General features: G+C 35.4%; 2 protein-coding genes across 5 annotated transcripts in view; one reads left to right on the forward strand and one right to left on the reverse strand.

The window, feature by feature from the left end:
* LOC127873830 (NKAP-like protein) overlaps nucleotides 1–26567 on the reverse strand; it is a 29331-nt gene extending 2764 nt beyond the window's left edge. Inside the window, exons 1-8 of one of the 4 annotated variants that reach the window (XM_052417836.1) lie at nucleotides 26548–26567; nucleotides 22708–23392; nucleotides 21753–21833; nucleotides 20451–20515; nucleotides 18609–18681; nucleotides 17198–17313; nucleotides 14060–14174; nucleotides 13546–13695 (exon numbers count right to left, since the gene is read on the reverse strand). In XM_052417836.1, coding sequence (XP_052273796.1) covers nucleotides 13546–13695; nucleotides 14060–14174; nucleotides 17198–17313; nucleotides 18609–18681; nucleotides 20451–20515; nucleotides 21753–21833; nucleotides 22708–23345 — 1238 coding nt within the window. In that variant the 5' untranslated portion in view covers nucleotides 23346–23392; nucleotides 26548–26567. Of the gene's footprint in view, nucleotides 1–13545; nucleotides 13696–14059; nucleotides 14175–17197; nucleotides 17314–18608; nucleotides 18682–20450; nucleotides 20516–21752; nucleotides 21834–22707; nucleotides 23393–26324 lie in introns of all 4 variants that reach the window. The other 3 variants (XM_052417833.1, XM_052417835.1, XM_052417832.1) reach the window with 3 other exon arrangements.
* On the forward strand, nucleotides 1120–4201 carry LOC127873829 (uncharacterized). The gene is made up of 3 exons (XM_052417831.1): nucleotides 1120–1641; nucleotides 2186–2457; nucleotides 3229–4201. The coding sequence occupies exons 1-3, from the start codon at nucleotides 1153–1155 to the stop codon at nucleotides 4169–4171; spliced, it is 1704 nt and encodes a 567-aa protein (XP_052273791.1). The 5' UTR covers nucleotides 1120–1152; the 3' UTR covers nucleotides 4172–4201.
* Nucleotides 26568–26973: the final 406 nt, after the last annotated feature.

The raw sequence follows: 26973 nt of genomic DNA on the forward strand, positions 1-26973 counted from the left end.
CAGGCTTATAAGAGACAACACTAGCTGCACACAGGCTTATAAGAGACAGCACTAGCTGCTTTATGGAATTTTCCATTAAAAGAAAGTCTCTTCTAATGAAAATCCATTTTAGGGGGAAAGTGTCGTCCCTAAATAGCATGTGAGGACTGCACAGGCTTATCTGGGACAAAAACTTACATGCATTAAGAGGCTTCAAAAATATCAAATTTATCCACATATTTAAAAACAAATCATAGTGTCACACTTTCTGAGGTAAATATATTTCTAAACAACATACATTTTGCGTTTTATTAAGATTTCACAGTGCCACCATAGAATTGGTGAGTCATTCAGTTAAAAGCCCTTTATAATGTATGCCTGAACTTGTGTGAATTACAATTGTGTTTACACACATTGTGGTAAAATTCTGAGCTGAAAGTCAGTTGTTAACACATGGTTCAGTAAGAAGGTCTGTGGAACCTTTTTGTGTTTTAGTAACATTTTTTGAACTTACAATAACGTGCTTAACTGTTTTTATAATATAATACACATTACTTCACTTTGTAAAAAAATGTTGTAAAGCATAAGAAATAAAAACTGTATAACTAAGTTTGTGTGGTCTTCAAACCTGTAGCATGCAGAGCTTATCAATAAATCAAACAAAAGCTAATTATGTATTGGGAAACCTGATATACCATAAGATTTTCACTTTCATTTTTGAAGTATTAATGTCATTAAACAATTATCATAGTAAATTAAACTGGTGAATAAATAAGATTTGTGAATTAATATTGTGGACTTAAATTAATTCAAAAATTGATTATAGTGACAGGGTATCTCAAGACAGGGATTAAGAACGTTGAAATGAAATTGTGCAAACCAAACTGGAGACAAATATAAGGCACAAGCAACTATAACCTTATTTTTCTGAAGAACTACATAACTTACATCCATTATATAAAATGCAATACAAATACAATAACAAGGGAAATTTAAAAGACTGATGATACAACACAGTGATGAAACAATGTAACAGAATATCAAATACGGTAATGCTCAATTGGGCATGTTTTCAAATAAGATATCGCAGCTAACTGCCCAACCCACCAAAAATCATAGATTCTTATATTTTAAGGATTGTTTCCAAGTCTCGAAACATAGCGCAACAACACAATGGGATCAGGTACTTCAAACAATGCAGCCCAGGTTGCTAGGCAATCAAGCATGCCACTGACCCAAGGCACCAAGAAGAAACGTAAACCCACACGACAATTATTGAAGCGAGATAAATATGGGGACGTGTTTTACTACGACAAGGATCGAGACTGGTTTTACTATCTAGACGCTAACGGTAAAAAGTACTTCAAAAATGAAAACGGATTTCTGTTCTATCTGGATGAGACCGATCAGCCTTACGTGATGGACGTTAATGGGGAAAAGATTTATTTGGATGAGAATGGAGAACCAGTCAACTTAAACTCGGAACAGCTTCCATCTCAAGCTGAGCTGAACCAAGAAAGGAGAAGTTTGAAGAATGACGAGAATGTACCATCATCTGCTAGGGGAGTACGAGTGTCAGAAAAACATCTGACTGGTGAACTATATTCCTCTCTGAGGTATTATATCCATTTGGGAGTTAGAGGCAGAAATGGTGAAGAACAGGTATGAACTGCAAAAGCTATACAGAGCAAATTACGAGTGTCAGCTATTTTAAAATGTAGTACTGAAAATGGAAATTTTGACAAAAAGTTACAATTCTAGGCAGTTTTATCCACATTTCTAAACCTGAATGTTTTCTGAAACTTTTAATTTATGATTTTGTTTTAGTATTGCATCATTTTTATACATTTAAAATCCTAGAATAAAAATTATCAAACTTTGTATGTGCCATGTTTCTCTGTACTTACTGAATCAACCTCTGTGAAAGCAAAACTTTTAACCCTTTCGCCAATAAGAAGCTAAGTGTAAATAGCTTTTGAAACCAGCTTAAAACCAGAACAGCCTGCGAGTAACTCGCAGTCAATTCAGGTTTAATGCAGTTTGCTGCTCATCAGTAATTAAGAGTTGAAAATAAAGTGTTTGAAACTTCAATTTAGTAAGAAAGATATTTTATTAAATTTAACTTTCTATGGGACTACAAATGCGTCGAAAATGTATCTATGTGGAAAAGGGTAATGAAATGTCATAAGAGTGTATTCTTATTCAGAAAATTGGTCAGGCTACAACACGACCAGAACCCAGAAGTCCTGATTCTGCAATACCTACCACATCACATGAATCTGTACAATTCAAGCCCTCAAATCAAACACCACCATTGTTTGAAGGAGAAGAGTTAGGTCACGGACGGATTCCGTCAGTGGAAATCATTGATCATCGTAACAGACCAGACACGCCCACTAGTATTGACAGTAGTGAACTGTTTGAAGGCACTATATCACCATACTCAAGCTTGTCGTTTGTGAGCAAAGATTATAACAGGTTTGGATTTCTAAATTGTTGGTGCATTTAAAAAAAATTATATTTAATTTTATTATGAATTATATATGAATTATTTACAAATTCTAGATAAATACTTAAGTGGGTGCTATTTTATCTACACTGTAAATACATGTACATGTAAACTCAATGCATTTTTCATGTTGTTGACATTAAAAAAGCTAAGCAAAACTTACATTGACTCAACAGATATAACACACAAATTTTGTGACCATTTTCACTTTGCTTCTGAGTGGGAAAGGATTAAAAGCGAAGAGAAAAAGCAAAGTGAAAATAGCTACAGGCAACCAGGATAAACCAGAAAACCTAATAGTAACTCACAAGCTGTTAATGTTTAAGGTACCTAAAGGTTTGAAATGAAGCCTTTAAAACAAGAATTTAGTAAAACAAGATATGTGTTTGTCAGAAACACTATGTCCCCTTTTGCGCCGCTTTGAAGCTATATATTTGACCTTTGACCTTGAAGGATGACCTTGACCTTTCACCACTCAAAATGTGCAGCTCCATGAGATACACATGCATGCCAAATTTCAATTTGCTATCTTCAATATTGCAAAAGTTATTGCAAATGTTAAAGTTGGCGCAAACAAACACACAAACAAACAGACAGGGCAAAAACAATATGTCCCCTACTATAGTGGTGGGGGACATAAAGAGTCTTACATTTAATTTGATTTTCTAGCAACTAAAATCGTGTCAAAATAGGTATCTGAGTGGTAAATGGTTCAATAATGACAATATCATCATTTCCAGAGAGGCCCTTGTAACACCAACGTACCTTAAGGATGAGACAGACTTGATAGAGACACAGCTGACTGCACAAACTGAGGCAGAAAACAAGATTCTTCAAAAACAGCTGAAAATAGCACACGAAAAATCTGCGCTCCCGAGGGCAAAGAACTTCAAGAAATTAGGATTGTTTCCAGTCAAAATCCAGGAGGATGTTTCTGACTGTGCAATAAGTGGGGCAGCGTTTCTGCCAAACGGTCAGCTTGTGCTTGCAGACCGCAAGAACCAAAGACTCAAATTGTTTAACCAAGAGCTAGAGTTTGTCACATCCATCTCCCCCGATATGAGCCTGCTGAAGATAGCCAGCTGGCGAAATGACTACCTAGTGCATGTGGTGTTCAAAAATGCTATCTGCAATGGGATAAAAGTGTACCAAGTTGAAAACAACAATTTCACTCACAAGAACACCATGACCACACCATGGCCAATTGGCGCTATTGGAAGGAGTAATGCTGGAATCGCTGTAATGCAATTCAAAGAAGACGCCTGGCAAATTCATTTGCTAGATTTGAAAGGCAAGCTTCTGCAGGAAATTGATCTGAAGAAAGAGGGCTACACCCTGTCGCAACCGGAATGCCTGTTCATCACCCAAGAATTAAACTTTGTTATCTCAGATAGGGGTCATAACTCTGTTTTATGTTTCAATATGCATGGGGAAGAACTCTTCAATTACAAACAGCTTCGCGAGCCATTGGGAGTCTGCAGCGATGCAAAAGATTCGCTGTTCATTTCAGGTGCAGGCCTTGTGCATCAGATTTCAAAATCAGGGGAGCGAATCTGGCCTCTGATGACAAGGGAGACAATTGGGTTCATTGCGGTCAATATTTCTTATGACCCTGTTGATGGATTACTGGTGCTCAGTGGACTGAACAATTCCGTGGCTGCTTTTGCTATTCTTGAAACCTGACTGTGTAGCAAAGGAAGATCTTTTTTTTGTGGTGGTGTTTTTTTTTTTCAATTGTACAATAAATCTTATTGGTACTATAACCTTGAGCAAAATAAGGCACATTAAATAGCTTGATTTATACAAGCTGCAATATACTAGTGTCATTTAGTCATCTTTAAACTCATAGAGATAAATTTTGCAGAGCCATGTTACTTTTGTATTCTGAATTACTGTAACTTCTGATGTGTTTATGAGTGGAGTTTAAACTCACACTGGGAATGAAGTACACATAAATTGTAACAGCAAACCATGGCAGTACACCACTCAGATAATTGTTTCTGAAAATGTGTAAATCCATTATTTTAACATTAAATTTGAACAAGAGCTGTCACCACAGGATGACATATGCCCCCTATAATCGCTTTGATACATAGCATTTTTCGAAACCTCAACGCAGATTTCGAAACCTAAACGCGGACCCTAAGTTCAAGGTCAAGGTCACAGGGGTCAAAATTTGTGTGCGTATAGAAAGGCATTGTCCATATAAACATGCATACCAAATATGAAGGTTATATCTCAAGGGACATAGAAGTTATGAGCATTTTTCGAAACCTAAACGCAGATTTCGAAACCTAAACGCGGGCCCTAACTTCAAGGTAAAGGTCACAGGGGTAAACAATTTTGTGCGTATGGCAAGGTCTTGTCCATATACACATGCAAACCAAATATGAAGGTTATATCTCAAGGGACATAGAAGTAATGAGCATTTTTCGAAACCTAAACGCAGATTTCAAAACCTAAATGCGGACCCTAAGTTCAAGGTCAAGGTCACAGGGGAAAAAATTGTGGGCGTATGGAAAGGCCTTGTCCATATACACATGCATACCAAATATGAAGGTTATATTTCAAGGGACATAGAAGTTATGAGCATTTTTCGAAACCTAAACGCAAAGTGCGACGGAAAGACAGACAGACGGACGGACAGACAGACGGACAGTCCGATCACTATATGCCCCCTTTTCTTCGAAAGCATAAAAAAGACTGCCAGTTACAGCGTTATAATTGTGTTGAAGGCCCTATAAAGACTATTATGAAACCATTTAAATACAAAATATGTTTGTTTCTTAAATTAATTTGGAATACTTCTATCACTTTTCCACTAAAACAGAATCTGTCCTCACACCTATATAACACATTATCTTGTAATATCTATTTTCAGAGTTTTATTATTACGTAATTTCTTTTTGAAATCAGACAAAAAGTATTTAAAGATGGTCCAACTTGTTGATTAGGTCTCTTGAGATACTAAATAAAATGTCAAGTTGAACTAATCTATTTCTCAAAGCCGGCTATGCTTTGTTAGCTTCAAACAAAAAGAAAGTGAAATATAATATTTCCTTGATTGGTATACATGTACCATAACAACACAATCAAACTTTTGTCAATTCAATAGGTCTGAAACTGTTTGAAAACCCGATCAAGATAGCACAGTTTACAATTACAATTTAACTTGCTAGGTGAATTTGATTAACTTAATATGAAGCTATTATTTAAAAGAAATGAGTGTTGTTCAACTTTTCACAATACATAACATTAATAAAGCTCTTTTTTATTTTGGCATTTTTACTTGAGCATTTTGCACAGAGTTTTAGGGGGATGTAATTCTTGCATGCATAGCTGTGAAAAAAAGGTAAGTTGGAAAGAAATTAATTCAATTTTTTTTTCAGTCTAACTGAACGATGTTTCAGTTTATTCTGTTGATATACACAATTAAACCATTTCAGTTAAAATGTATTTGTTTAAAAGGTGATCATACTAATGTTGTTTTATTTCAGTTTATTTGTTTACTTTAATGCAATTTGTATGTGTTATAAACCACATACCAAAAAGCATGTTAACCCTTTCCTACTTAAAGGGACTGTCAACCACAAATGACTTACAAAGAAAAGTTCTAGTACCGTATTTATTTACAATGATTAGTTTATATTGATTAAAATATCATGACTGGTATATTACATTACTTGAAAAAAGTTAATATTTTCAGTATATTCGGTAATAAAATTTTGCGATCTGAGGTGACATAAGTATAAACACACTATAAATAACGCAAGTAGATTGATCATTTTATATATAAAATATATACAATTCACTACGCATGCACAATTTGCATTCCTGGGTTTACCACGTGACGATGATGATCAATCTACTGGCGTTATTTATAATGTAGTTAACTGGTAGTTACCTGGTAGACATACCCAGTAACATTTATTACCAAATATACTGAAAATATGACAACTTATTTTTTTTTAAGTAATGTAATATACCAGTCGTGATATTTTACAACTTTTCTTTTCTTCGTCGTCGTGGTTGACAGTCCCTTTAAGATGAGTATTTTCAAGCATTTGTATTCCCTAAGAAAGTTATATTTAATTTAAGGCCTTCTTACTAGACTCAAGTTGTTAAGGCTTCATCTCCAAACCTTAGATACTGATGAGCAGCAAACAGCATAAAACCTGAACAGACTGCGAGTTACTCGCAGGCTGTTCTGGTTTTATGCAGTTTGTACATAGCCATATTTACTTTGCTTCTAAGTTGGGAAGAGTTAAGTGATGGTTTTCTTTTAGTACTACTTTCAATAACATTTATGCAATGACACAAAATTTGTATTAGATCTGAATGTTGAAATTAAAAAATCTGTTATTACAAAGTCTGAGATATTTCAAATCATACTTATGGTTGCCATTGTTTTTGTTCTTTATTCAGGTAAATTGAACTTGCTTAATTAGAGCATTTTTGATGTAAATTATTAGTTTAACAAAGTATTACAGTTTGCCTATTGTTAATACCAAGATGCAGTCTTAAATGAGACCCAATCATGTCAAACCCTCTCTAAAATGAACAGCATGATTGTTAAAAGTGGCAGTGATTCAAAAGTTTAACAAGTAGCAATAATCAATTGTTAATGAGTTTGTCTGTAATAATTACAACGGCATATTAAAGCTTGTTTTTATAAACTGTTTCATTGAATCATACTTATATTAGGAAATTTACACTGGATCATGGATCAAAACTGCATAACATTAACTCATTGATAATTGTAGCCATGCCCAACGGTTTGAAAATGAGTCACTGAGCAACAAACTGGCAGCATGGGGGGCTGTTGTTCAAAGAAGCCAGAAACCATCCGATGGACAGTGGCTGATGAAGGGCCAGCTGAACAAAAATTTGTCAACAAGGAATGGCTCCCAAAGGTCATAACAAAGAAGGCGCGTCACGCTAACCCTTTCAGAGAGTTTGGTGTGAAAATCCTAGATGATGAAAATGAATGTAACATCACTGGTGCTGCGTTCCTGCCCAATGGGGACATATTTATCGTGGACAAGGCTAATAAGAAACTAAAACTATTCGATAAGAAAAGTGGACAATTCAAGATGAGCGCTCAGGTTCCATCAAACCCGGAAGGCGCATGCAGCATACCCAATGCACCAAACGTTTATGTGACCTTTCCAGCATCGAGTAGAATCCGAAAAGTTGGTGTCACCGTTAATGACATTCAACGGGTAGACACCATTCAGACTGTCAACAGATGCACAGCAATTAGCAGCAATAAATTTGGCGGACTTGCCGTTGCTGTGAATACAGTGGGAAACCAATGGCAGATACACCTAATGAACTCTACCGGTGACCTTCAGAAGAGAATCCACGGGGAAATGTTGTTCCTCAATCCAGAACACATAGCAATAACAGACGAACTAAACCTGGTCGTATCGGACAAGGGTAACAACACAGTGTTTCATATAACACCCGAAGGCTATGTGATATTCGCGTACAAAGACCTCAAGAGTCCCCAAGACGTGTTTGTAGACAGAAAGGGCTACATCTACGTGGCTGGTCCGGACCGGATTCACCAACTCAACGAGCAGGGAGAGAAAGTGCAGTACATGCTTTCCAAGGCAGACATTGGGTTCTCGCCACAAACAATGGCGTACCGGGAGAAAGACGAGATGCTCCTTATAGCAGGAAGGTCGGATAAGGTCAAACTGTACACAATCAGTTAAAACAGAAAATAAACTACCCATGAATTTGTATAATATTCATTAAGATGATTTTATGTACTATATGCAATCAGTTGAAACATAAAATGCACTACCCCCACCAAACCCCAATCTAATAACCAGAACTTTCAACTTCTTGGGGGAAAAAGGTTAAACACTGTGACATTATTTTTCCATTTATTTATAACATGCCATGGTCTATGTTATTTTTTTCTGTAAGGTACAAAATCAATTAAGAGGCAGACAGAAGTTTTTGACAAGGAACCACTTGTTTGATGTCGCTTGCAATATTCTCATCTAATCATCAGGATTTTCAACTTTCTTTCAAACGTGTATTAACTTATTTTTTGACAATTGTATCCAAATAACTGTTCATCATATATTGTTTTAAATTGTGTGTGTATATAATCAACTATGAAACTGAAAATCAATGTTATTTGTGTTCTTTTGTTAAAAATATACATATATTTATTAAACATCATACTGATAAATGTTAACGCATGTCGTTCATTGCTTTGTAATCAAAATGGATTTATATTTACAAATGTCATTCATCGTTTTGTTATCATCATTATTTTTACAAATGTATGCTATTTATAATTCAGATGAAAAGTGCTTGTTTATTTTTCTTATTTTATGTATTTATTTTGTGTGTTTTATTCACTTTTATTTACAATTTTATGATTTCCCATTGTGATGGGAAAAATTATTCAAATATTCAAAAACTTCTGACTCAAATATTTTATATATGTTAGAAAATTATTGTTATTATGCATAAGAACTTTAGTAGCTAGGTAAAAGAAAGAAGATCACTGTAGTGTTTTAGTAAATGATCTGATAAAGCTGTCATCATTGATGTTATTAATCGGTATAGTGGATTGTATCATTTGGTATCTTGTGTAGCTAGGTTGTCATTTGTGTCCCCCTGCCCTGCAGTTTGAACCTGTCTTTCATTAAATTCCCTGGCAGTTACGTGGGTGTTATATCAACATGGTATCCTTACAGCGAGCAGCTTAGTTTAAACCTATTTTTTAGCTCAATTGCATCACAAGCCTCTGGGTTATTTGACAGGTTGTAGAGTCCATTTTCTAAGCCTTGAATCAGTACTTGGTGTCTTTAGGAGAGATCTAAAGAACGCTCCCACAGTGGGGATAGAACCTGTGACCTTCCGATCACTAGGCTGACACCATATCCATTACGTCACAGCGAACTTTAAAAACGGCAAGCAGATTGTCAAAATGGTCTATTGATCACACTTATCTGCATTCTCTAGCTTATTGTCCCCTACCGGTGAAACCGGAGGGGACTTATAGTTTGCGCTCCATGTGTCAGTCTGTCAGTCTGTCTGTCTGTCAGTCTGTCAGTCCGTCACACTTTTCTGGATCCTGCGATAACTTTAAAAGTTCTTCATTTTTTTCATGAAACTTAAAGATGGATAGATGGCAATATGGAGAGTATGCACATCATTTCATTTTGTTCCTATGTCAAGAGTTCTGGTTGCTATGGCAACAAATATATAAAAAAACATAATTTTTTACTTACAATGGTGGAGTTTCACCGGTAGGGGACCATATTGCTTGGCAATCTCTTGTTTATACATAAACTAGGTCATATGTTCCATTTTTTATTTAAAGAGGGTTCTTAAAGGGATCTTTTCACGTCATGTTAAATTGGAACAAGAGATGTGTTTGTCAGAAACACAATGCCCCCTACTGCGCCGCTTTGATACATGTTTTTTTTACCTTTGACCTTGAAGGATGACCTTGACCTTTCACCACTCAAAATGTGTAGCTCAATGAGATTCACATGCCTGCCAAATATCAAGTGGACAAAGTTGTCACAAAACCAGGTTTTCAATTATAAAAAAAAGTCTGATAAAGGGAGACAATTCAAAATGTGCATTGTTACCCCCATTGTTTCAAATTAAACCTATTTTTACTTTTGGCGACCTTGATTTCAATTTGAAAAAAAAAGTCTGATAAAGGTTGACAACTCAAAATGTGCATTGTTACTGATTATTCATCATAGTTACCCCCCTTGTTTCAAAATCAATCTATTTTCAGTCCTGGAGAACTTGACCTTGGATAAATCGATGTAATTCTTTTGTGCGACACACTGTCCAATGATGGTGAACAAATGTGCAAAATGATTTTAAAATCTGACAATGAATGACTTATTTATGGTCCAGACAAGCTCATTTATGGTCATTTTCGACCATTGAACTTAAAGTGTGACCATGACCATGTAGTTATCGACATTTCGGAAAACCTAATTGAAACAAGAAGTGTGTTTGTCAGAAACACTATGTCCCCTTCTGCGCCGCTTTGATTTAGTTTTTTTCCCTTTGACCATGAAGGATGACCTTGACCTTTTACCACTCAAAATGAGCAGCTCCATTAGATACACATGCATGCCAAATATGAAGTTGCTGTCTTCAATATTTAGCAAAAGTTATTGCAAAATGTTAAAGTTGGCGCAAACAAACCAACAGACAGAGCAACAGATAGGGCAAAAACAATATGTCCCCAGCTATAGTGGTGGGGGACATAAAAAACACTAATATGTTGTGATTTAAATGTAACAGTATTTTTGGAAAAGATGATATATTTAATCTGCATCATTCGCGCTATTGATACAAAAATTGTGTTGTTTTGCTTTATGTGACTTTTATGCAATAGTAAAGATCTCATAATGTTACGAGTTACAAAGTTTTTATTCTGCTTTTCCTGCTTAACATGCGTATGATGTGACGTTGTTCAGTGCTTGAATATCGTTTGAGAGCTTTTTTGCAGAAAAGTTGATTTGAACAAACTTTACAAAGTACAAATGCAGTTAAATTTGCATATTAATAACATAATATCAAAGTGTCCCCGTAAAGTTGCAAATTTCAATATCCTGTTTTGGCTTTAAAAAATATGGCATGTATTTACTATTAACAAACTTTAATAAACCGAAAATAAATTTTTTTTATTTTAAGGATAACTAATGAAAACAAAAATACTGTTGTGCCATAATGTTGATATATCTCACTTCTTCAAAGATAGATGATACATTTTTTGTAATTTGTGTGACAACACAGAACACCACTATTTTTTCGGACGTTTAAAAGTTTGGACATTTGGATCAAGGGGCTTAAAAGTAAATATATAAATATGAAATACATTGAATAAGGATAAACAAATATTAAAATATCATTTCCTGATTTGCCTCCATCCCAAATTTCAAGTAAATTGCAAGTTACTCGCAGGCTGTTCTGGTTTTATGCTGGTTGCAAAAGCCATTTTCACTTTGCTTCTTATGGGAAAAAGCGTTAAATGAAAAATGCAATGAAAAAAAAGTATCGCCCCTGACTAGCTTGTGCATTTTTCTTATCTGGGATGCCACATTACGAACATTCATTCCCAATGGTCCCAACACGAAGCTCAAGTACATCATTTAATGCACAATTAACAATGCAACAAATATCCCTCACTGACAATGCGAACCTTCTACAGGGACTGTCAGACACTTTGTCTTAATAGGTCAGGCATTTATTCAATCTTGTCAGCCGCATATGCTCGTTACTTATAACTAGTTCAAATTTATTGTCAAGCATTTGTGTCTGAAAGGGTTCTAATGTTTGTAAGAAATTGTAATTTTAAGCCTAATTTTTGCTTATATGAGGGGCGTTTTGGGAAAACTGGGCGTAAGTCAAGTGTGTAAAGTGTTGTCCCTGAATGGCCTGTGTTGTTGCACAGGCTATTCAGGGATGACATTGTCCCCGTTGATGGTATTTTTATGGTAAAATCTATTTATATCTGTTCTTAGCTTATACCCGGGTTAGGCGCAAAGTGGTGTCCCTGTTTAGTCTGTGCAAACTGCAAAGGCTGTTCTGGGACGAGTATTTATGCCCATGCATTAAACCCTGTTTTCCCACAATGAGGCTGATATTTCAGAGGTAATAGCAGATGGTTGCATAAACCAATCAATTTACTTTTAATGCTTGTGATATTTCAGAGGTAATAGCAGATGGTTGCATAAACCAATCAATTTACTTTAAATGCTTGTGTTATTTCAGAGGTAATAGCAGATGGTTGCATAAACCAATCAATTTACTTTAAATGCTTGTGATATTTCAGAGGTAATAGCAGATGGTTGCATAAACCAATCAATGTACTTTAAATGCTTGTGATATTTCAGAGGTAATAGCAGATGGTTGCATAAACCAATCAATGTACTTTAAATGCTTGTGATATTTCAGTGGTAATAGCAGATGGTTGCATAAACCAATCAATTTACTTTAAATGCTTGTGATATTTCAGAGGTAATAGCAGATGGTTGCATAAGCCAATCAATTTATTTTAAATGCTTGTGATATTTCAGAGGTAATAGCAGATGGTTGCATAAACCAATCAATTTACTTTAAATGCTTGTGATATTTCAGTGGTAATAGCAGATGGTTGCATAAACCAATCAATTTACTTTAAATGCTTGTGATATTTCAGTGGTAATAGCAGATGGTTGCATAAACCAATCAATTTATTTCAAATGCTTGTGATATTTCAGAGGTAATAGCAGATGGTTGCATTAACCAATCAATTTATTTTAAATGCTTGGACAAATTGCCTAAGACAAAGCAAAAATGGAAGAAATATATTTTTTATAATCTGGTAAAAAATATTGTTAAATTTTTTCATGAAAGTGCACAGTTAGAGACAATAAATATTCTATGATATCCAATGGCAGATAAACTCTCTATGGTATGCAAAATTATACATTTTTCCGATTATTTGGAATGCTCGGTTTTAATTTGTGTTCCTCATCGTGATGCTGTTGTTTATTTTGTCATATTAACCATAACTGCACTAAGTGTGGTATCTTAATTTTAAGACACACATAAAATCAACATTTAAGGTTTAAAAAACTGTAATTATGGTATGCGTTAATAAAATATTCTAGAACAGATATGTTAAAAAAGCATGTCATCAAAGCATGATGTAACAAGTTTGCAAATTTCTGAGATATAACAGATAAATGTGCACCATGTAGTGAATAAGGAACAAACATAAAAGGTCAGACAAACCTACTACATCAGCCTTGTTCTATGACAATTGGTCTTAATGCATGTCCGCAAAGTGTCATCCATGATCCACCTGTCCAGTTCACATAGGCTAACCAGGGACCAAACTTTTGGACTGGACTTGACTTTGGGCTAGAAGAGATTTCCTTTAAACTAAAAATTCAATAAAACCGACTGCACAGGCTAATCTGGAACAACACTTTAAACACATGCATGAAGCCTTGCCAGCGAGCTAAACTATATGGTTAGTATTAAGAGGAGGTAACTAAGTACTCCAATACCTGCTACCGCTCATCACGAATCCCTGGTCCTCGTATTGCGTAATCTCATCAGGCGTGAGACCGATCTCTCCTCTGCGGGGGATACGTTTGCCTTCTGCAATGTAGGCCGCCATGGCCGCACCTTCACCTGGCAACAGCGCATGGCCGAAACTGGAACAGATCCATGTGTGGATGGTGACGGACAGTATGTACACATTTTTCCAATCCAGTATGGCAAGAAGTCACAGATCACATTAAGATATTGTCATGTCAAGTATTAGTCAATTATATAGTACAGGTGAAGGATTTAAAGTAACCAACAATTTTCATGTCAATTGTTAAGTACCCGACACACAAGAGGTAAAAGGTTATCATGTTGTTCAAGTCACTTTCCCAGTGCAGGACAAGCAAAAGATCAAAGGTCAATGATTTTCACGTCAAATTTTCAATACCGAACGGACATGAAGTCAAATGTCACCACAATCTACAATCAATTTTTAAGTTCTGGACAACAAAGAGGTCCAAGGCCACCTACTCTTTCTGGGTCAATCCAGGTGCCGTAGGAACGAAAGGCTTCGGACCAAACTCATCTTCCGCGTCGTCATCAGAGTGCGCTGCCATCTGCTGTGTTGCTACTTCGGGTTCGGGTTCTACAAATAGAAATGCTCAATAAGCCCCAATTCTATGTCCAAAAGATGCCAAGGTAAAAGCAATATCAGTGAAAATTGACAAGTCATAAGTAAAAATTATTTTTAGTGTTTTGGTACCCAGAAATTGAAAAATTAGGGGTCATTGGCAAGTCATTATCAATGTACCTGTGAAGTTTCATGATCATAGGCGTAAGCATTCTTGAGTTATCATCCGGAAACCATTTTACTGTTTCAAGTCACTGTGACATTGACCTTTGACCTAGTGACCTGAAAATAAATAGGGGTCATCTGCCAGTCATGATCAATGTTCCTATGAAGTTTCATGATCCTAGGCGTAAGCATTCTAGATTTATCATCTGCAAACCATTTTACTGTTTCGAGTCACCCTTGACCTTTGACCTAGTGACCTGAAAATCAATTGGGGTCATCTGCCAGTCATGATCAATGAACCTATGAAGTTTCATGATTCTAGGCGAAAGCTTTCTTGAGTTATCATCCGGAAACCATTTTACTGTGTCACGTCACCCTGACCTTGACCTTTGACCTAGTGACCTGAAAATCGATAGGGGTCATCTGCCAGTCATGATAAATCTACCTATGAAGTTTCATGATCCTAGGCCTAAGCGTTCTTGAGTTATCCGGAAACCATCTGGTGGACGGACGGACCGACGAACTGACCGACATGAGCAAAACAATATACCCCCTCTTCTTCGAAGGGGGGCATAAAAAATTGAAAGCTATGATGATGGTAGATTGTATGGTAAAATCTAGTTTAAAAAGAAACAAATTTTATTTGTCCAGATAAAGGTGAACGGATCGACAGGACAATCTCTATAATAATAGCTGGCACATTTATGTTAAGGCATCAACACATAAGAAATAGTACAATTATTTTCTTAAATTATTACGGACTTAAAATACAAATTATACGATCATTTCATTATATACAAGAAGTTACCAAATGTAAGTCAATTTTAATGGCCGAGTGTGCAAAATAAAGGTACAAATAAAAACAGAAACAACAATTGATCATTCAATATTTTATGTTCATTACCCAAATTATATATATATCTAGTGGATTTTTATATGAAAAATGCACCTTTTTGAGGTTGTTTAATTCACAGATTGTTGGTAAAATGTTTTTAACATATTGTTTTATTCTTTTTAATGTTCAAAACAGGAACTACATTTAACCAAGTTGCAACTGCTTTACGTGGGTCAGTGTACATATAAGCATGAGTAAATCACAGGTGTTATTAGCACATTAATATACTTAAACTTACTGCTTTTTGTGAAAGTATTATATTCATAATCACCAGATTTAAGTTCATTAATTAACCCTTTACCACTCAGAAACGCACTATGACCCATTTGAAGTTCTTGAGTAAATCAAATTGAATTTAAGTCCTTTCTTAATGTATTCAAGTTTGAAAGGTCTTATTTCCAATCCTTAGATACTGATGAGCAGCAAACAGCATAAAACCTGAACAGACTCTAGGTTGGCGTTAAGGAAAAAAGCCCGATTTTTTTTATCCTAGATCGTCTGTGGTGAGTTTTGTGGTTATTTCCTGAGCAAAATTAAGACTTTTTTCTGGAATTAGCCCTTTTTAGCGTGAAGTTATTTTCTTCGCTGGTGAGCTGCTTATTGGCATTTTTCAGCCGATTTGTTTTGTTTATGTAGACGCCGGTGGCGTAGTGATAATGATACATTAACACTGTTAAACAGTGTTCGGTACATGTGGTATTTAGGTTAGAAACCACTAAAACAGCCTGCCCGTCTTCGTAGTAATTATACGACATTTTATGAAATCCAAACATTACATTTCTTCAAAAACAGAAATTACTAAGTCAGCATGAGACCGTTATTGCATGCCAAAAACAGTGAGACTCACGGCAAAACCGTCAGACTTGACAGGTATGATTTCATCACTGACTTGGGCTAGCATCCGCTCATTGGAGATATGCAGGGTTGCATCTAGAAAAACGTAGATAGGGGTTCTGGCCCCCCTCACTTTCAGGACAAGGAGAGCTTGATCCTCTCTTACATTTAAAAGAGGGGGACTCAAAGAAAAGATAAATTAAACCCACACAAATCTCTTTTAAGAACCAACATTGTATAAACTTGGAATATGTTCAACGTATGTTCATATTGAAACTTTCCTGAACTTGTCAGTTGATAAAAATTGAAGAAATAAATTCCAAAATATGGTTAATAGAAGAACTTTGAAACTGTTTTAAACTGTGTATATACACTGGTTAGATAATACGTTTCCGATTCTGCATTCACGTCTGCACTATTTGAGACATATTCCGATCACGAACCTAACATTTGGTCATTTCTTTTCTAAAGAATTGTGTTAATTTCTGTTGCTTCGACTTTCCTTTTTCGTTGGAAGTGCTCATTTTTCCCAGAATCTGCAACTCCCTTTCTAAATCGGTCCTTAAAGTCGCATAGCAACCGTAAAGGGAAGTTACTCTTTTCTTCTTTTCTAGCCAATCAAAATCGTTGTTTCTTAGAAAAGTTTAAAGTGGCTATTATAATGTCGTAACTCCGCCCATCTTATTTAATGACAATTCCTTACTGGTCAATTCCATTATGTCGAATTGTAACATCTATAGCATAGGTTGGTAACGCTTACATAAAGACTGCGACTTACTCGCAGGCTGTTCTGGTTTTATGCACATAGCCATTTCCACTTTGCTTCTGAGTGGGAAAGGGTTAAAAAACCTCAAGACTGGAAAAACTGACTTTTAACTGACTTTAAAGCTATAACTTCATTTGTTTATAACACCTGCAGGAAATAACATAAGCCTCGTTCTGGGAAAAAGGGACTTAATGCATGTGCATAAAGTGTAGTCCAAGATTAGCCCATGCAGTCCACACAGGCTAATCAGGGACAACACTTTACACATAAACAGGTTATTTAGTCTTAAGGACTGCAGACTGCAAAGGGTTATCACAGAGACTACACTTTACGCATTGAGCCCCATTTTCATAGTGGGTGGTGATATCAATCCCCTACTTTTCACGACCTCCACCCACTGGTCTTCTTCGACCTCCGAATCTTTGCTTTCCGAGTCAGACTCCTCAGCCTTCTTTTTTTGCTTTCGCTTCTTAGACTTGTGCTTGGACTTCTTTCTGTTTGATGAAAAAAAATCTACAGTAAAATGATACTTGTGCTGAACCAAAACACCCAAGTTTTACTTGAAGGTAATGAAATGATCATGTATTATTTAATGTTCAATTGAAGGACACCTCCATACGCAAATTAAAAGATAAGATGATGCCTTTTTTTTAAATAAGAAGAACAGAGTATTATGCCAGCTTATAAACATTTTCAATTTCCAAATCACACTCATCTGTTTGCAGGTTCATAAGAACAGACTATTGGGCCAGCCTATAAACATTTTCAATTTCCAAATCACACTCATCTATTTGCAGGTTAATATCACATTCGCACACTTTCAATTTAATATAAAATGTTTTTGTTTTTTTTGTGGGATTGACAGTGTGACTCAGAGCTACAGATAAGGTGCGTATTTGCGTAAATACCCAATGTAAAATTGCCGATTACGCATAGAAAAATTGAACTCTGCGTACCGAAACCCAATTGAAATGGCTGATTACGCATCGTATTTTCCCCTACGTTACTAGTAAATCTTTCCCGAAAATATCCAGGTACGAAATACCCGGATTCTTTCCGCTTCGTCCAACCATCAGTATAACCTTCAGCACAATAATATGTCCGGAAGAAAGCGTCTATGTAACTATGTATTATTGTTGTCAAATGTCAAAACCGCGAGGCCATAAACAGGGAAATATCGTATCCCAGGCACAAAAAAACTATTTTAAGTTATTTCACCGCGAGCAACACAAAATCAGAAGCAGAAAATATAGTGAAACTAATTTTTGACGATATTGTGTAGGAGGCAAGCGCTGAAAGTCCTTAAATTGTAAAAAAAACTAGTGGAAGGAATCGTCAAACTTTTTTTTTAATGAAGACTGTATATTATGGATACATCTACATAATTACACAAGATCTCAGAAACATATCAGTTAAGAGCGGAACTTCAACTAGCTCATTCTGGTAAGCATTTGAGAATTTAAGGCAATGAAAATACCCAATTTTAATACAAAAATACCCAATTGTCAAGTAAAGTAGTGGGTACCGACTTTTTTGTACCCAATTGAAAATGAAAATACCCAAGTGAACTCAAACGTAGTGGGTATTTACCCAATTACTCAGAAAAGTTATCAGGAGCTCTGGTGACTGCTATATGTTGCCGTAAAAAGGGGAGGGGGGCAGTGGAGGGGGGGTCAAAAACGCATCCTTATTCTACTTTTATGAATCTATCATACACTCAACTATAATAGGTGATGTAACATGTATAAATGTATAAACAGAGTGTATTAATACCTCAGACTATACTAACCCCTTTTTACTGTGCTTTTTGTGCTTCTTTTTCTTTGATGACTTCTTCTTTTTTTTCTTTTTCCTTCGTTCTTCTATTAAAGTACCAAAACAATGACTGAATTATGAAAGACTTGAAAAGCAAAACAATTGAGAAGAACAATAAAATGTAACTCATTAAAGAAATGTGTGATTATTTGTTGTGTTTATTAGAAAAAAATAGAAAAAATACAATGATTTAGTTTAAAACTATTTATTTTATGTTTTCGGATGGTTTATATAGAAATATCAGTGAATTAAAACTGATATTTCATTGAAAAATAACACCGAAATTATCGATAATTGTCATTTTTTTCACATGTTCTATTTTTAGATATCTTGATTTCCCCATTTTGACCCCCAATGTTACCTAGGGTGATAACTCTGTATTGAATGTTTATAAAAACATACTGATAAGCTTCCCTTGAACATACATGTAAAAATATTTCTGGGCACCACACGGGGAATCATATTGTTCGGAATGGCAAAAATACAAAAATAATCATTTGTAAGCATAAAATAGATAGAAAATTTGTTGGATTTGGTGGAATATCAAATATATATATTCCACAAAATCCAACAAATATCCTTGTACTATTTTAGCAATATAGCATTGAAAGCCCAAGGCTCATTGTTAAAAGTGACATGTCATCTTTTGATGATACATATTTGTGCAAGTAAGTTTATCATCAATCAAAATATGGCAAAGTTGTGGCTGAGACAAGTACATGTAGTTGTTTACTTTCATCCTGACACTCATAGCCCTACTGTGGGACGGCTACATGCTGCCTACTTCAAAGGGGTAAAATATAAATATCAACTTGAAGTCAGGAAAGATTCAGGATCAACAAGAGATGTGTTTGTCAGAAACACAATGTCCCCTTCTGCGCCGCTTTGATTTAATTTTTTAACCTTTGACCTTGAAGGATGACCTTGACCTTTCACCACTCAAATTGTGCAGCTCTATGAAATACACATGCATGCCAAATATGAAATTGCTATCTTCAATATGGCAAACGTTATTGCAAAATGTTAAAGTTTGGGCAAACAAACCAACAGACAGGGCAAAAACAATATTTCCCCCACTATAGTGGTGGGGGACATAAAAAGGTACAGGGTGCTGCTAAAAAAGGATGGTATGGAAAGTCAAACCAGTCTATGAATTTACTTAATACGAGGAATTTTTTATTCTTACAAACGTTATGAATTTTTAAAGCACATGCTTTTCATTTTACATTTACTTACAAAACATAAATAGAATTCAAATAATTTTCACGTTGTTTTGCGCTGCCTAGTCCATAGTGACAGCAGAGGGAGGAAAGAGGGGCGCAATTAGGTAAAGGATGCTGCCCACTGCTTTTTTTATCTAGATCTTTTTTTACATGCAGTTATTGCACAAGCTTGTCAGGACAACAGTTTCAGAATGATACTGCCACCCAAAGTAACCCATAAATGACGTCTTTTTTATAAAAAGTAAATTTGTTGAATTGATATTCCCCTCAGAATAAACTATGTTTATTTGTGGTTTTAGATGGATGAACAGAGCAATAAATGCAAAACACAGTGCGAAATTTTATTGATTTTATGAATTGTAATTCTCCTCATTGATACCTATACACCAATTAAGGTTCATATTGAGATCTTGTATAGTATCAGAGATATAGCTCTGAACAGTTCCACCATACAAAAACAACAAATGGTAATAAGTCTTATTTAAGAAAGTGTCTGTGGTAATGGTTCTTAGGCATGGAATCTCATACAAGAGAACCTCATGGGACATCATACAAAAACAACAAAGGGCAATAACTCCGGATATAACAAGTACCTTCTGAGCTGGAATCAGTCCCCGAGGCGTCCTCACTTTCATCAGTGTCTTCTGAATCATCAGATCTGTTTGAAATAGAATGTAAAACACATGACCTTTCACACAGCCATCATATACACACGTAGATTCTACAAAGAAAAGGTCCTTTAGTTTAAACCTATTTATTTTAGCTTGATTGCATCGAAAGACTAAGGCTTATTTGAAACGCTCTCGAGTCTGTTTCCTGGGACTAGAATAAGTACTTATTGTCTATGGGGGAAATCTAAAGAACCTCCCACAGTGGGGATCAAATCCATGACCTCCGGATCGCTAGGCGGACACCATATCCACTAGACCACTGTAGTAAAAAGTTCTTTTCCGTCATATGTGTCATGTTGTGAGAAAACTGGGCTTAATGCATGTGCGTAAAGTGTCATCCCAGATAAGGCTGTGCAGTCCTCACAGGCTAATCAGGGACGACACTTTCCGCTTTGCAGACGGCACAGGCTAATCTGGGACGACACTTTACGCACATGCATTAAGCCCAAATTTCTCAGAACGCGACTCATATTAAGTTTACAATAAGATTGCAACTGTATTTTCCTTTAAATTATTACTTTCCATACCTTACAAGAGCAATCTGAATACAGCATGCTTGGCTATTCTTACCCTTTGATAGTACATGTACACTGTGAAACCATTAATATTTGTGGTACAATCAGACACTAATTGATGTGGGTCGTCTCAATCACAAAATGCTATCATCACTAAACGCTCATGTCCAAGTGAATTCTTAGATCAGACATAACAAAGAGTATACATTAAAATGATCCATGAATTTAAGATCAAACATAAAAACAAGATTGAATGAATTCACGAAAAAAATTGTCAACTTAAATAAAACCATATATAAATTTGGTCAACTAAAATAAAACAATATATAAATTGTGTAAACTTAAATAAAACACTATATAGTATTTCAACAGTTACTAAATTATACCACACTCATTACCCATTTGTAGTTTCAATATAAGGATTTGAGTAGTTACCGAGATACTGTAAAATCATAATAATTAATCAGCCATTAATTTTTGTTGATTTCTTGGGTTGATGGATCCATGAATTTAACATAAACAAATTAGAAAATGACCAACACTAATTACGCTGTTTTTTCAAAAATCAGTAATTCACAACATTACAATTATTTCCTTGAAAAAGTCATTTTTTGAAAAACCATGAATTTTCAAGCCAACAAATATATTTAACAGTAGATCAAAACGGCCAAAATTCTGATAGATTGCACATAAGAGTTATTGACCCTACTCTGAGTGTTGTGGCGAGGGTGATCTGCCCCAGACTTCAGGGGCTCCCAGTGCACAAATCCTCTCTCTGTCTGTCCTCCGCCTGTAAATGGAAGCAAAATGTCATGTTAAACCCTTTCCCACTTTAATAGAAGCAAACTGTCATGTTTAACCCTTTCCCACTTAGAAGCAAAGTGTCATGTTAAACCCTTTTGTACAAAGTGTCATGTTAAACCCTTTTCCACTTAGAAGCAAAGTGTCATGTGAAACCCTTCGCACTATAATAGAAGCAAAGTGATAATGGCTATGTGCAAACAGCATAAAACCAGAACAGCCTGCGGGTAACTCGCAGTTCGTTCATGCTTTATGCTGCTCATCAGAATATGTATCTACATGTAAGTGGCAAAGGGTTAAAACAGCCATATACAGCATGTTTGAAGGTTTTATTAGAATTTCGAGTTTAGCCCCTTTCTGCTCAGTTTAGCATTTTAACCGCTTGTAGTAGCCTATAAAATCAAGTTCAATTAAAAAGCTTTCTTAACAGATTCAAGTTTAAGTGGCTTCATTTCCAACCATAAGATACTGATGAGTAGCAAACAGCATAAAACAAGAACAGCCTCCAAGTAACTCACAGGCTGTTCTTGTTTTATGCTGGTTGCATATAGGCATTTTCACTTTCCGTCTAAGCCGAAAAGGGTTAATCCATGAGTAAAAAATATCAATTAAATTTAAGTATACAAGAGTGATCTTTGCCAACAAATAAACATGTGCTTTTCTTGCATTTGTTCGTTCTTAATGAAGTCTCTTGTCCTCATAAATCCATTTTAGGCAAAACATTTCATCCTTGATTGACTTGTACAGACTTAATAATATCAGTAACAAATAAATAGATTATCAGAAAATTTAATTCATTATTATCCTTGATGATGAAAATAATGATAGCAATGTTCATATATTTTTTTTCATATTTTGCTTACCTTTCAAAAACGTCATACTGCAACTCCCTGTCTTTATGTCTCCCACCATACCCATTTTCATTATTGCTTCTCCCCACCTGATCTTCATTTGACTCACGTCCTTTCAGTATTGGTAACCTTGTCCTGTCATTCCAAGCTGGTGACCGATTTCTTTGAACAGGTGACCTATTTCTTTGAACAGGCGACCTATTTCTTTGAACAGGTGACCTAGTTCTTTGATCAGGCGACCTATTTCTTTGGAAAGGCGACCTATTTCTTTCAACAGGCGACCTAGTTCTTTGAACAGGTGACCTATTTCTGGCTATAGGTGATCTACTCCTTGACCTAGTATAAGATCTGTCTCTGATTTTAGTGTTTCTGTCCATGATTTTTGAGTCTCGTTCACGAGAACCTGCAAATTCTTTTCTACGACACATTGGTGACCTTGACTTTGACCTACTATCTGAAGAAGTACTGTCTCTGAATATTTTACCACTGTTTGATGTGTTCTTTTTATTCCTGTCTGGTGACCTCGAATATGACCTTGAACGTTTCCTTTTTGGTGACCTTTGACTTCTGTGGTTAGAATCATCAGAAGAGGATTGAGAGTATTTCCTGGATCGATAGCTCGGTGAACCATCACTGTCTGAGCGGGCCATGTTTTCTTTCTATCCGCTGAACTTTTTCGTGTCACTTTGGCCAAAACCTTCAATCAATATGTATCACATGATATTTTGGGTTGTTATCATTTATTTATATAATTACATAAGATAATGTATAGATTTTGTACTGAAATCATATTTTATTACATATTTCATGCCTTTTTAGATCTAGCAGTAGCATTTGTTTTTGAAGATGTTGTAGCCTTTTCACTTTAATTTATCTATATTTTGGAAAATGCTCGAATGAAGTTTAGATTAATGCACCTATGCACCAATGAAGGCCTTTATTAGACATTCACAGTTTTTATAATAATGGTTGTCAATATATGTATTGTTATGGAATGTATGGCCTCAACAAGTGTAAAGGTACAACTATCATGTGTATTATACAAACATAGATTTAAATACACATGTATACTCTGTAAATTCAGTGATTGTGTATAACAAACAAATTGCAGGCATACAAATACAAGTTGATCTTTCACTATTATTTTCGTCTGATTTTCAGAAAATAGTTTGTGCATATTGCATCAATCTAAATTAAGAGTTTGTATCAGTTTTGTGGCTGGGGCTGTTTCGCATCACAATCATGGCGATACGTCATCACACAAGCCACTCCACTGATACAAACTCTTGGAACAATTGCCTAGCGTAATATTCCGTATGTATTAGCGGAAAAGTTGTCTATCTTCGAAAAGGAGTCCCTAATTTATCAATTAAGTATTTATTTCAACTTTTATTTTTGTTTAATTTTAATATTAACCCTTAAAGCGCTGGAGCTGAATTTTAAAGGCCTTTGCAAACAGTTTGGATCCAGATGAGACGCCACAGAACGTGGCGTCTCATCAGGATCCAAACTGTTTGCTATTCTGATAGTATTCTTTGAAAAAAATCGAAGAAAATGCTAATTTTAGAAATTCTGCAGACGACATTTTAGCAGAAGACAAATTACCCAGCATGCAAAGGGTTAAGTACTGTGAGAATAAGGATGACCAGTACAGTCAAGTAACCATTACCGGATCAGTAGCGTAATAAAGTTGTTCTGGTGAAAAGCAATAAATGTTTTGAGACATCTGTTATACCAGTTTGATTAAATATTACCTTTGCTTTCTGATTCAGCACATAGTCTTATTTTTAAACGCAGGCAAACTGTATTTGTAATAACCTTTTTTCGCCGCATAATTTATGCATTAACGGATCAGTTGTAGCCATAACGGATCACGTGTTCGAAACCATTCAAGAGGGCATCTAACACGCTATTTGAACTGTCGAAACATGAACTGTGTTGTTTACAATGACCAAGTTACATTGCCAGTTATAAATTATATTCTTTTTTTTCTTATTAATTGTTTTCTGTATGTGATCTTGTATCTACACTTTACAGATGGTGTTTTTGTGTGAATTATCTGTTGAAAATCCTAAATAGATCGAAGAGATAAGGGCATCTCAGTCTTCGAAATTAGCACACGCCCGATTGCCCGTGGCGAGTAAAATTACTGCCCGGCACATACAAAAATTCACGTTTGTGGCCCGCCAGCATGTAAATTATTGAAGCACAATTTATAAAAAATAATCGTAAGCGGTTCTTGATATTTGCAGATCTATTTTTCAATTTTGCGAACAAACACCTTGCCGTAAGTTGTAAAACAATGAAATTCCATTGGTTTAACAACACGCACCTGCTTGCACATGTCATCGTTATTGTTTTTGACCGATGCAGTTCTGTCACATTCGGTTCTTATCGACGGTTTCTCTACACATTAATCGAAAAGATGCTTTTTGAATCGATCATTTCAATCAAGTAATACGCTTCCGTTTTTGTCAATGTAAACAAATGTCATTGTCGACATAGAGGCAGTATCTTAGGTATGTTGATGGGGCTGAGCCTGATAAAGCACTTCCAAAATAGAAAATTGACAATGATTTAGAGAAAAAGGAATCCAAGAAATGGTACGAAGACACCAGAGAACGCTCTTTTCAAGAGCACTAGTGTAACGATCGACAGTCTTAATTCTAGTGATTGATTAGATGTAATTGTATTCACTACTATTGAAACAAATGTTCTGCTTTACTATGTGTAGCATGTAAGTGTTAAAATGTTGTGATTTGTTATAGTTTTGGTTAAAAAAGTTTGGGCATGTAAAAAATATGTTGGGCATGTAAAAATTCTTAAGTAACTGGCCCGACTGGCATGTAACTTTTCAAAGCTAATTTCGAAGACTGGCATCTTATAAACCATGTAAATCGTTTGAATCATATCTAATCATCGATATTTAACATGGAACATAAATAAAACATTAAGATTACTTATTGTAAGAATCATCCAGATTTACATATATTTAAATATAATATATTATCAATACGCATTTATTATCACGCTTGATCCGTTATTGCCCTAATTCTTCTTTTCATTGAAGGTGTTGCAAAATCAAAAACACAAATCAAAACTGAACTAGACTTTTGCAGGCAGAAAGACTACTAAATGGCCTTTAAATTAATGCGTAAACTTCTTACTTTCCAACAGAGTTTTAGCATGTTGTTGCGAAATATGTTCAACCTCAAATTGGAAACGAGGCGGAAGTCAACAAAGTTGTATATACATGTAAGCAAAACATACCGAAATGTTTGACATATAGGAGCTCCGATTATGACTCAATCAATGCGTTTTAAAGAACAGGCCTTGAAGATGCTGTGTGCAAATTATCACCTAACAATGTCAACTTGTTATTTCGATACGCAGTCTTGAACATCAAAGTGATCTACTATGAGTAATGATCCGGTAATGGTAACTTGACTATATGACATGTTTTTGTCGCATTTTTGATCAGCAAAACCTTGATGTGTCAAAACTTTTACTGAAACAAACGTCATTATGTGTTAACTTGCTACCAAACGCAATCTCTACAACGGTTAACCATGACTCAAACAGGATCCAAAACTCAACAAAAACAATTAAATGTCAAAACTTTGTTTTACCAGTTCACGTTTTGATTCATGATAATTGATTGTTTATCTTATTTTCAATTCAAAGTGCGAAGTCATAAAATCATGTGCACTCAGACCAAACAGAGGGCCGCGATATACTCATACGAATGTCTTCCACAGTCTTGCAATTATGTTTGTCTTTATTGATATACCTTGGTTTAAATGCATACGTTTTACAAAGTTCCTCAATTTTATTTTACGATGTAATGTTTACCTCGACACCGTTTGATGTTGTAAATTCTACCCTACAGTACTAAATTCGGTTACAAAGTATCTGAAGTTTCGGAGTTGGTTCAGTTGGGGCGGTAGAGACATTTCTTTAAATTCTGATGTATAAAATAGAAATAAATTGATTATGTAATATTGGTCAGCGTAATTATATGTTTCTATGTCTCATGTACCAGTGATTATGTCCATTGTCGTGTATGTGTCCATTTTCATCTCTTGTGGGATTCAGTCCCTTGTCCGGTGTGCGTCCAGCCATGTACCATGATATCATACATGTTTTGTCAAGTTAGAATGAGAGATATAAAATATATACAAGACTTGTATTAGTCAATACTAAACCCAGTAAAAGTGTTGGGCAAACTGCTGACCGTGCTTTCCTTTCCTCACATGCTCTATAAAGACACACTTCAAT

The sequence above is a fragment of the Dreissena polymorpha genome, chromosome 3, assembly GCF_020536995.1.
Source record: "Dreissena polymorpha isolate Duluth1 chromosome 3, UMN_Dpol_1.0, whole genome shotgun sequence".
Lineage (NCBI taxonomy): Eukaryota > Metazoa > Mollusca > Bivalvia > Myida > Dreissenidae > Dreissena > Dreissena polymorpha.

Coding starts and splice junctions, on each gene's coding strand:
- LOC127873829 (XM_052417831.1), top strand. CDS start 1,153: ATGGGATCAGGTACTTCAAACAATGCAGCCCAGGTTGCTAGGCAATCA. Junction 1,642..2,185: donor GCAGAAATGGTGAAGAACAG/GTATGAACTGCA, acceptor ATTCTTATTCAG/AAAATTGGTCAGGCTACAAC. Junction 2,458..3,228: donor GTGAGCAAAGATTATAACAG/GTTTGGATTTCT, acceptor CATCATTTCCAG/AGAGGCCCTTGTAACACCAA.